Source organism: Adiantum capillus-veneris, chromosome 7, assembly GCF_014529385.1.
Source record: "Adiantum capillus-veneris isolate H3 chromosome 7, ASM1452938v2, whole genome shotgun sequence".
NCBI classification, from domain to species: Eukaryota; Viridiplantae; Streptophyta; class Polypodiopsida; order Polypodiales; family Pteridaceae; genus Adiantum; species Adiantum capillus-veneris.
In genome coordinates, this window is record NC_140937.1 from 22,384,608 (window position 1) to 22,395,561 (window position 10,954).

General features: G+C 38.6%; 1 protein-coding gene across 1 annotated transcript; it reads right to left on the minus strand.

Annotated features, from left to right (window-relative positions):
• Positions 1 to 3,202: 3,202 nt before the first annotated feature.
• LOC147453545 (uncharacterized) lies at positions 3,203 to 5,381 on the minus strand. Its single transcript, XM_086515710.1, has 5 exons — positions 5,198 to 5,381; positions 4,723 to 4,848; positions 3,945 to 4,184; positions 3,636 to 3,692; positions 3,203 to 3,525 (listed from the first exon to the last, which is right to left on the minus strand). Exons 1-5 carry the CDS (start codon positions 5,306 to 5,308, stop codon positions 3,427 to 3,429), a joined length of 633 nt encoding a protein of 210 aa, XP_086371836.1. The 5' UTR covers positions 5,309 to 5,381; the 3' UTR covers positions 3,203 to 3,426.
• Positions 5,382 to 10,954: the final 5,573 nt, after the last annotated feature.

Below are 10,954 nucleotides of genomic sequence, written 5' to 3' on the forward strand. Positions count from 1 at the left end.
CAAGCCCTAATCTAGGGTGACTGCGTATGAACTGGCTCTAAAAATCACCTCTACGTCCAATTGCGATCAAATATCGATCAACATAGTAAATCAGGCTCTAATCGTACGCAAATATGTGGTCAACATCTAAAATCAAGCCAATTTAAAATCTCACATATGAATATGCTCTAAAGCTCGTCAACCGACAGATTGTAAGCCAAAATCAAAATCCGTGTAAGAGCAAGGTCTATGCGTGCGATTTAGCTCAAATCTGACAAAATCGATCTCTTCGGACATATACATATGTCTAATTGTGCGCAGATACACGTGAATGAGGTGTATATGGGATGTGTGATGCGCATGGGGAAGCAATGATGGGAAGAAATATAAATTTTTTTCTTTCTTTTTTGGATTGTTATTTAAGAAACAAAAATAAACACGAAGAAAAAGTGCTCAAAAAAAAGTTAAATTTTTTTATGATTTTTGTGCTTTTCATTTGTTTTTCACAGTTTTCATTATTTTTTAAAAATTTTATTGATTTTTAATAAAAATTTTTATTTTTTGTAATCTTATTAAAAACTTATTTATTTAACTTTTTTTAGTTTTTCCTTTTTTGTGAATTTTTTTATTTTTGTGGACTTTTTCTTATTATATTTTTGGTGATTTTTTGTTTTTCTTGTTTTCTCGTCTTTTTTTTTGTGATGAGATCATCTAAAATAGAAAAGAGAGAGAACTAATGAAAAAGATTAGTGGTCACACATACGTTAACCCTTATGGTAATCACGCAATGTTTTTTGTTGCAGTCTCTATTAATCTTTGTAGGCACATCCTAAACATAGTTCAGACAAGCTCATGAGGTTACGATGAGATTGATATGCACAAATCTTAATCTGCGGACTACTCATACCATGCACACAACACCATAATCAAACACACAATACACAGTCAAGAGATTAGAGAACGAATAATTCTTAATATATACACATTAAGACCTAATACACAACTTAAATAAAAAGCAAGAGAATTCAATTTTAATGTATGTATTTAACCAATTTGTGAAACGAGTACATGTGACTCCAAGCTTTCACCTCCATAGCCTCCTCCTCTACTCTAAATTATCCTCGCAATTATCTCTCATCTAGCTACAATTCACTTATATGCTTAAGGGTTTTTTTAAAAATTGGTCAATCAGATACAAATTGAAACTCATAGAGAACTCATCTATCTATACATAGTAAATGAAAAAATGTGCGCATGGAAAAAACGAAAAATAGCTACTGGTGTTGGATGCTTGCAACAACATTGAGAGAGAAAATAAAGATTATTGGCTTCTCAGCCAACGCGAAGTATACAAGTTCTTTTTATTTGTGGTGCCAAAATTTTCCTTTGCAAGTCATTATTTTTTGCAAAAAAACTAGAGTTCTAAACACCCAATGTATGTGGTGAATCCCCATCGCTATAGATTGTATATTTGCTCTCCCTCAAAAGAGTCTTTAAAAGCTACAATGAGTAGTGTATAACCTCTATTAAAGTATGGAAAGAGGAAGGAGAGCTTGTTGTTTCTTTGAAAATGTGTGTTTTGATGTTTTAAGACTTATACACAAAAGAAGATAATAGTTCAAAAGACAAGGGACAATGATTAGCACAAATACAATTTAGTTTTTGATTTTGAGAATGAGATATCATTCTAGTGTTTTGTATACAAGATAGTCAAGAACAGCTTGTTCTGAAGTGAAAGAGGCCAGGTTCAACAGTGATGGACAAAACACCTAAATCCAAAAGATCCTAAGTAAAAATAGTCTTCACTTGCGTCCATATAAAAAGACAACATACTTGCAAGCCTTGTATACACATTGTAGGTGTCATTGAACCTTTCAGTTGTTATCCATGTCCTACTTAAACCTTTTTAATTTATCCCTACCATACTACATTTTAATTTATACCCACCATCCATGTAGTGTTAAATATCAAAAAGTATCCATTCTGAGAACGGTAAGCCACATATGAAAGTGACGTGTACACGTGCACAAGCACGTGCGTGTGTGGGAGAAAGACAGATTGTGAGAGAAGGGAGAGAGGAGGTGATTCTAAGATGGAGAAATGTGTTGGGGCTTCCTTTTGGTGCCATAAGAGAGAGAAAGGAGTCACTATTAGGTGGGGGCAATTTTTATGAAAGGGGGTGCTCCCTTTCTCCTCACGGGTAATAGGTAGCCTCAACAAAATTAGGCAATGATGACTGCTCACCAAAAAGGCGGCAAGAACTTCCTAGCCATTGTTGAGATAACTATTTGCTACAAACTGCAAAAAACTTGAGCTTTTCAAGTGTATTTGGAATATTAGTGTAACAGCCAGGTTCATCCTCCACTGACTAGAAAGAACTTCCATGTTGAGGGGCCTCAAGCTAATTTGGCTCACATTGAGCACATCAAGCTCTCCAACCAGATGCATGAAGTCCATAGGTTTCCAACAAGTCAATATTTGGAAGATCAAACAACACCATTGAAAAATGCAGTGTCGTGAGAATTGTGCAATTTAATAAACTAAATGTTGCCGGAGGATTTATCAAATTGTGAGAAAATGTTTCCATCACTAGAAATAGGAGAGATTGCCTACATGTCCTACTTAGCAAAGGTCCACAGCCAAGCCACATTGATGACCCATCTCTCCAAGCAAAGTTGAAGAATAAGCGTTTATAACTTTTCATCACTTTTAAGCCTTTTAAGCTAGTGCACCATCTAATATCAACTTATCACTACCATGATAGAGAGTAAAGAAAACATGATGTTGACCAGTAGTCTACTAAATCTTCATGGATGGCAAGAAACATATGATTCTGAAACACATAAAAATTAGACATGAATGAACAAACGCTTCACCTACAGATTCCAAGAATCACTTCCTCAGACAAATCAAAAAGAGGGACATAACTTAGCAGCCTTTTCCATGATGCACAAGTTTGGACTTCTAAGCAGACTGACATCACAGTCAGTTTCGCAACAAGGAGGATAACTCTCTCTCTCTCTCAACACTGACATCAGTCAGTTTAGCGACTTGGAGCATTACTCTCTCTCTCTCTCTCTCTCTCTCTCTCTCTCTCTCTCTCTCACACACACACACACACACACACACACACACACACACACACACAAATATTGCAACTGTTTGGTACAAATGGCATATACATCACACACAAAACCACAGCGTGCACCCAGAATAATAGTCATTGAGAGAACTCTATTGTTCCTTCCTGTAAAGAAACATTACAGTAGTTCTTTGAACCAATCACAACCGCTGTATCAACAATCAAGTGGATGGATCTACTTCCAGACAAAAATATAAAACCATTAGCAATGTGTCCAAAAGAACTACCATGGACTCTCACCATGACCCCAAACCACCTGTCCTACTATGAAGCTCTTGGCTTTATATAGTACAAAGTCGCAAAACTTAAAAATTCCTCATTCCAGGGGACTTTCCTTCTCGTGCTTCTGAGTAAGCTTTGGCAATATTTCTTTTCATCTCATCATCACCGTCATCATACATATTCTGCAATAAAAGAAGAGCATGTCAAACTGCCAACATCGAAACTTGGCGCACAGATATCAATCATTCAGGTAACAACCGACTTCAGCCTAGCCAAGGTGATCAACACTCACCTTCATTACTTGCATGAGCCCAGACATGGGTTCTTTATCATCACTCCGCAGCTTCGACTGTGACAATAAAAAGGGAATTCCGTGTATTTCCACAAAGAGCGCAAACAAACATCAAAAACACACTCTTATGCATATTAACAGAAAAAATAAGTCTTTACGCATCCTTTCCAAAATGTACACCCCCTTGGAAAAGATATGCATCCTCAATCTGAGCAGCAGCTCATTTCACATCATATGCATAGAGGAAAGCAGAAGACTAATCAAGCATAGCCAACGAAAGACCAGCATTTGAAAGTTTTTTAATCTCACCTTGTCTTCCTTCCCATGAAGATCCTGCCAGGTGCCCTTGTCCAGCTTCTTCAAAATAATGGTAATCCGAGTAGGCTTAGCAATGACACTACATTTCTCAGGTACGATAGCTTTACACAGACACGGCACACCCAAACGATAATTCTTGCCATCAATATCATGGACCTTCAGCTCCAAGGACCTTGCCTTAAAATCCATATCAATTTTCTCCTTGGAGGCCCCTTGAAGAGAAATATAGATCTGAACAAGTTCAGACACCTTGTTAAAGACAATAAATGAGAGGATGGGTTTTGAACCCCAGAGCAACGCATCATTCCGACCCATGAAACACAGGCCACTACATTCAAAAGACACCCGCTTGGACAAAACAACAGTTTCTAGAGAATAAACTGGTGTGGGCCAATTAACCGATAATAAGATGATGGATGTATGCCAGCACAGGGAATCAAATAATACACTGGAGACTACTGCAGACCCAGCAGGCTTGCTCTTGAATGGCCAGCTTCACTATTTCGTTAACTTCCAAAAAGAAAAGACACTCAACCTGGTTAAAAGTTGGAGAATTCCTGCAAATTTTGTTTTAAAAGGGCAACCCTGCCTCACAAAGAATACCCTAATGATAAACTCGTATTACAAATCTACAGGAGCTCACCTTCTTCGAAGTTTCTTACACCGGCATGAATGCATAAACTTTAATTCTTGATTCATACAGATATCTCAGGCTTCACGAATTTAGATGGCGCCCCACAACACAAGCAGAAAGCACAAGATTGGTCACCTTTAACTTTTCAACATCCTGATCCCAGCTAAAACTTGACAAGCTTGTATATCGCACTTCAGGCACTGTTTTCGTAGTATGAAGTAATGTGGCTTTCCCTTGATTCTGGGCGGACAAGGCTGCTACCTGCAAAAAGAAAACATCGACTAAATAACAAGTCAAAGAAGCGGACCTAAAACCACACCTTGCAAGAGTTCATGGCTCTCATATGCAATCAAAACCCCTTTAGGAGATCATTGACATATCACAGATAGCTATGAACGTTCAAGATGCAAACATAATTTCACTCCTGTTAAACAATGAAGGCACCCGAGAGCTGCCACTAATTTATGAGGCATTCATCGCGACTGCAAACCCCTTTCAGCACGTTCATCAAAAGCATCAATGCATCGGAACCTCAATGCATCATCCCCAGCTTGAGCTTCGATATTTGACAGAAGAAGATAAAAGCACATAACGGGATGATGTTACTCACCTTTTCTAATGTCTGTATCTCGGAGGATATAAGACTCTGCACATGGGGTCGCGTAGCTTGTTTGAGCAGAGCTTTGAGTTCTACCACGTCTTCTGAAAGAACGGCAGCCATCGCAAGCTCCACAACTCAAACCACAGACGTTGAGCCGAGGGTTTAAGCAGACGGAACCTTCTGGATACCGAATAGATATTACGAGAAATGAAAATGGTCTTTGATACCTTTATCAAGGGGAGAGATCGATCCCTATGAAGGCACAAACGAAACACATTTTTTAGATAAACGGCACTAATGAATGGCTTTGGAGGGTACAAGTTCCGTCCCATAAACTATATCGCGTAGGAGAGAAGATCTTCATTTGTGAGGAAGAAGCAACACCTAGAGTAGACTCAGTGCAATATAGGTTCTCTATTTTGAGCAATATAAGGTAAAGCATTTCATCCTTCATAGTACAAACATACATACCAAAATCTACATTCATAGCTACCAAATGAAGCGTAAACTTTGAGTATCCTCTCCACCCATCTAGAGCATGGGGATGACCAAGAGAGCATATATGGAGAAGAGACTGTGGATTTGTTGAGATTCTACTATCAACTTCTTTCCTTGAACTACAACAATATACTACTTGTTGATAGTGGGAGGATATGTTTATTCATGTGGGAAAAGACCACCTATAGTATCCCTCTTTGCCATCACAATAGCAAGATACAAAAATACGAGACATTGCTAATTGTCACTTCTAGTAGCAAACTCCTTGAAGTAGCTAAGAGCTAACAAACTCCTTCTAGTAACACAAGGACATGAACTAATAACAAAAACCCAACTTGGAACAATCATAAAATCATAGCCAAAATCCTCGACCATCAATTGGACTAGCTCTAATAGTTTATTTAAACAAACCAAAGTAGAATCTTGATACAAGTTATACACTTGCAAGCATATGGTATCAAAATCCTCAACTAGCAATGTATGAAGACTAGAATAAGAAAAATAACATACTCTTGCAAGCATAACCACGAATTTTGATGCAACCAAATTAGATTTTTCATGTGAATATGACAATTGCATGCTTAAACTTGTTATAAACTAACAAGTATCGCACCCATGCTGAATGTAGAGCATGCACTTCATGATCTTGCATGATTTTAATCCATTTTTGAATTGTAAACCTATCTCATCATGGGTATTATTGACATCCTGCAAGATTCCATAGCTTTAAAATATCATTTCACTTGAAATATGTACAAAAACCAACCCTTCTCTCAAACCAAGAAAACAAGAGAGCATGCATCATGGTTAATGATCATGCATTCTACGATCAAACTTTGAATTGATATTCTTACTTGATATGGTTAGTGGTGGCACACTACTATGTATCACTCATATCAATCCACAAACTTCAATTGAAAAACTCAAAAAACCCAAGAATTTTCTCTCAAACAATAAAAGAGCATCGTGAAGGTTCGTGGTCATTCATGATAAAAGGAAATGCTCAATATGGTTTAGGTTGGCATCCTAGAAAACTTTATATCAATTTTCCATCATGTTAAGGGAAAAAAATGCAATAAAGAAAGAGTGTAAACATGTTGTCAATCTCACCAGCTAGCTCCTAATAAATATTGTAATAAGCACTCCCCATCTTACTTCATGACCATAAAAGAGAGCAAGAAGCATGTAGATGCACAAGAGGTCAAAGAATATATATGCTATTTGCATTTCATTAGGTAAACTCGATAACTGGCAGAGGTCGGTCATCATGTGATGTGCCTATTCACGTCTGTTGATCCCTGTTCATTTTTTACATACATAGTGTTGGGCTATAAAGCCCAATGTGGTCGCCCAAGTAAGTGGGCAGGCCGCCAGGTATGTACACATATTCTTTTGTTAAAACCTAATAAGAACTCACTATGCTCTACACATTACAGTAGAGCGAGTTCACCATATCGTCGTGCTCTTCTTCTCGCACTCTCTCTCGCGTTGCACTTCCGCTCGTACTCCTTCAACTGGTATCAGAGCTCAGATGGAGGCTCGGGGCAGCATTTGCAGGTAGCCAGAGTCACCTGCTCAGATTGGAGTGAGATTCGACAGACGAAGACACGGTCCCAATTCCTGTGGGCGAGGCCGAAGGCCTCGGTGTTCTCAGAATTTCATTCTGAGGTCATCTCGACCACCGTTCGGCTTCGACAAAGATCTACGCAGGCCATTTTCGACTACGTGGTCTTGGCGGGTGCAGATCCGACTCTGCAAATTTGGGGTTTCGGACTACGACTGCAAGTGTTGAGGATATCTGCACTTCCAGAGTGCTGATTTGTGGCTATCTACACAACGAAGGACGGCTTACAGTTCTTGGAGGCGTGTCACATACGACATGGGCGCACCTACACGCAGACTGTAGGCGACATCCACTAGTTCATCAGGTAGCTTGTGTTTTCTGCTTGATATTCCAGATTTCATCCTAACATTGTAGGTACTTCCACATGGGATGTATTGTCAGAGATGATGGATGTCTGTTGAGGGTTTGCTGGCTGTGAGTCACGCAGCAAACAACCGCCGCAGTGGTTACAGCATACAGTGGGAAATTTGAGGATGTATGACTTTGTGGGAAGTCTATGTACTGTCAGATTTATTGCAGCCTTTGTTGAGGATCGACTGAGGTTATATTGAGCTAGGGGATTCTCGAATGTTGACATCCTTTCGGTGATACAAGTCTTGGAGCGATCCCTCGAGCACCCTTAGATAGGCAGCTAGGATGTATTGATTGTGAGTTAGACAGTTGGGATTGCATCTTTGCTTTACTGCCATTGAGGCATTGTTGCAGTCTATGCTTACAGGACAGTGAGAGACAGTACAGGTGCAGGACAAGTTTACCCACAGCTTACAGTGTTAGAGAGACATTGGTTTTTTGAGTTGTTTTTGGTCTGTTTTTGAGTACACCAGAGCCATTTTACAAAGGAGACTGTGCCGAAATTTTTGCAGAATCTAAAGCTTTCTTGGTTCATTTGACAGGTTGATATTGGTTTAGAGGACAATTTACAGGGGAAACTCTGTCGAATTTTTCCCAGGAAAGTAAACTACTGTGAAGCGTAGTTATGGCTGGATCACAGGACACTGCTCTTTACAATATCAAGAAGCTCGATGGAACCAATTTCCCATTGTGGAAGAAGCAAATAAAACCTATAAAGCTCAAGGGGATAAAACCAGAAGATATGGACGAAGATGAATGGAGCGAAATGGATGAATTGGCACTTTCTACCATTATGCTGACTTTGGCAGAAAGCGTTTACTTCAATGTAGCAGACGAGATGTCGGCTTATCAAGCATGGACAAAGCTGAGTGATCTTTATGAGAAGCAGAGTGCAGCTTCACAGGTATACTGGCTTAAGAAGCTTGTTGACTTGAAGATGAAAGAAGGGACCCCTATGTCCAATCATCTGAATGAATTCAACACCATCTACAGTCAGTTGTCAGCTCAAGGTGTCAAGTTTGATGAACCTGTTAGAGCTATATTCCTGTTGATCACATTGCCAGAAAGTTGGGACACTTTTCGCACAGCTTTGAGTAATTCTGCACCTCCAAATGGTTTGACCATAGCAGGTGTAGAAGGCAGTCTGCTTACTTAAGAAACCAACAGAAAGACAATGGACAAAGGCAAAGGAACAGCCTTAGTTGTTAACACTAGGTTGGTAATGGGACACTTTTATGTCCTGTTAAGTGACCATTTTCCTTGAATTATGTCAAGATTTTCAAAATGGATTTTGAGGTGCTATCTGTCTAGAAATTTGTCTCATGTGCTGAAAAAAACTCGACATTTTTTTGGAATATCAATTCCATCTTTAACTTTGTCCTTGCACAACATTTCACAACCTAAACTGTGTGAAAAAACAGGTCCTGTTTATGGCTTTTTTTTCAACTTTTTGCAACTATACCACTCTAGAATTCATGTTTGTGAGGTCTATAATGCTAGAGAACTATCTTTAGTAGTCCTCAACATGTCCTGATGCTTCTAGGGAGAAATAAAAGTTAAAGTTGTAAGTTATGACCAAATTACAAAAATTGTCAAATCCTGTTTTTTAGCCAATTTTAGCTCTTCTATGATTTTTTTGGTGGCTTTCATGATATCCAAATGCAGTTTTGATTTTCTATGTCGCATATTGTAACATAAAGCTAATATTCCTTGAGTTTTGGGGCACCTAATACCCTATTTTGCATAGTAGACAACGATGGTTGATTTTTTTAATTATAGAAGAAAACGAAACATTCTAGTATATCAAGTATAGCATTTTCAATTTTGTTAGTTTCTTGTGACAACTACATGCATTTTGTAGGTAGTAACCATATCTAGTCATAAGGATCAAATTTGGCTAGATATTGAATAGTTTCTATGGGATTCTACGACTCATAATGTTGAACCCAGTTTTTTCATGTTTGCTGTATTTAGCACTTCATATTTGTCCCCAAGATTCCCCTTGTTAAGAGATTTATTATTCTTTTGGCATGCTCCATGGATCCTTATGAACCTAAAGGACAATAGGGAACTAAGAAAACATGCATATATTATTTGTATTGAGTGTGGCTATAGAAACTTTGATGATAGGTTTGCAAAATGGTAAAAATTCAACTTTTTCGTAAATATTTCTTTTGGCAAAACAAAAAATAGTGAGTGAGAAGCAATCATATGTTCTGATCACCAACCCATTGAAGTTAATTAGGGAATTTATCTCAAGGCCTACAAAAATCCCTAATCTTATTTTTATGCAACAAAACGTAAGAAATGACTGTTTTGATGAAAATGTACTGGTCCATCAACTTTGGAGGCTTGGTGTGACCAAAAGATGAGAAATTTTACAAGTTTCTTATTTTTTTCATGTGTAGTAGGCCTTGAACTATAACCTCATGAAAGGATTTTACAAAATGAGTGGATCTACTATGGTTTTGGAGGTTTTTTTCAAAACCCTGATAGGACACTTTTATGTCCTGTTAGGTTACCAACCTGGTGTTAAAGGAAGGACCAAAGAAAAGTACAAAGGTGGAAAGAGGGATCAGTCTCGTAGCAAGTCCCGCAGTGCTAAAGGCAAGAGTGACATAGAATGCTACCATTGTGGCAAGAAGGGTCACATGAAAAGAGACTGCAAAGAATGGAAAGCAGAAAAAGGCAAAGAGAAAGTTGAAGACCATGGTGAGAACAACAAGTCCTCAGTGAAGATTCAAGAAATAAATGTGACAAACACTGTTGCAGAGGATGACAGTCTAGTGTCAGGAGACATCTACTTCTTGAAGAATACAATGGACTCAGCTCTTCTTACAGCATCTGATGGAAATGCACTGAGTGACTGGATTATAGACTCAGGGGCATCACTTCATGTGTCTCCAAACAAGGAGTGGTTTACCTCTTATGTGACCACTAAAGATCATGTTCGGCTAGGCAATGGGCAGACATGTGAGATCTTAGGTGTTGGAGATGTTCAATTGAAGTTTCAGAATGGCTCTTCTTTCACGCTGAAGAATGTGAGACATGTTCGCGCAATTACAAAGAGCTTGATCATCACAGGTTTACTTGATGATGTTGGCTACGTCACCACTTTTGGACAAAACATGTGGAAGATATCCAAGGGTTCTATGACAGTAGCACATGGAGTAAAGTCTGGAGGACTTTACATGATTTATGTATCAAATGTCTCTAAAAATGTAATCAATGTAACCGAGCAGCCGAACGTTTCTTTGTGGCATAGCCGGTTAGGACATATGTCCAAGAAGGGA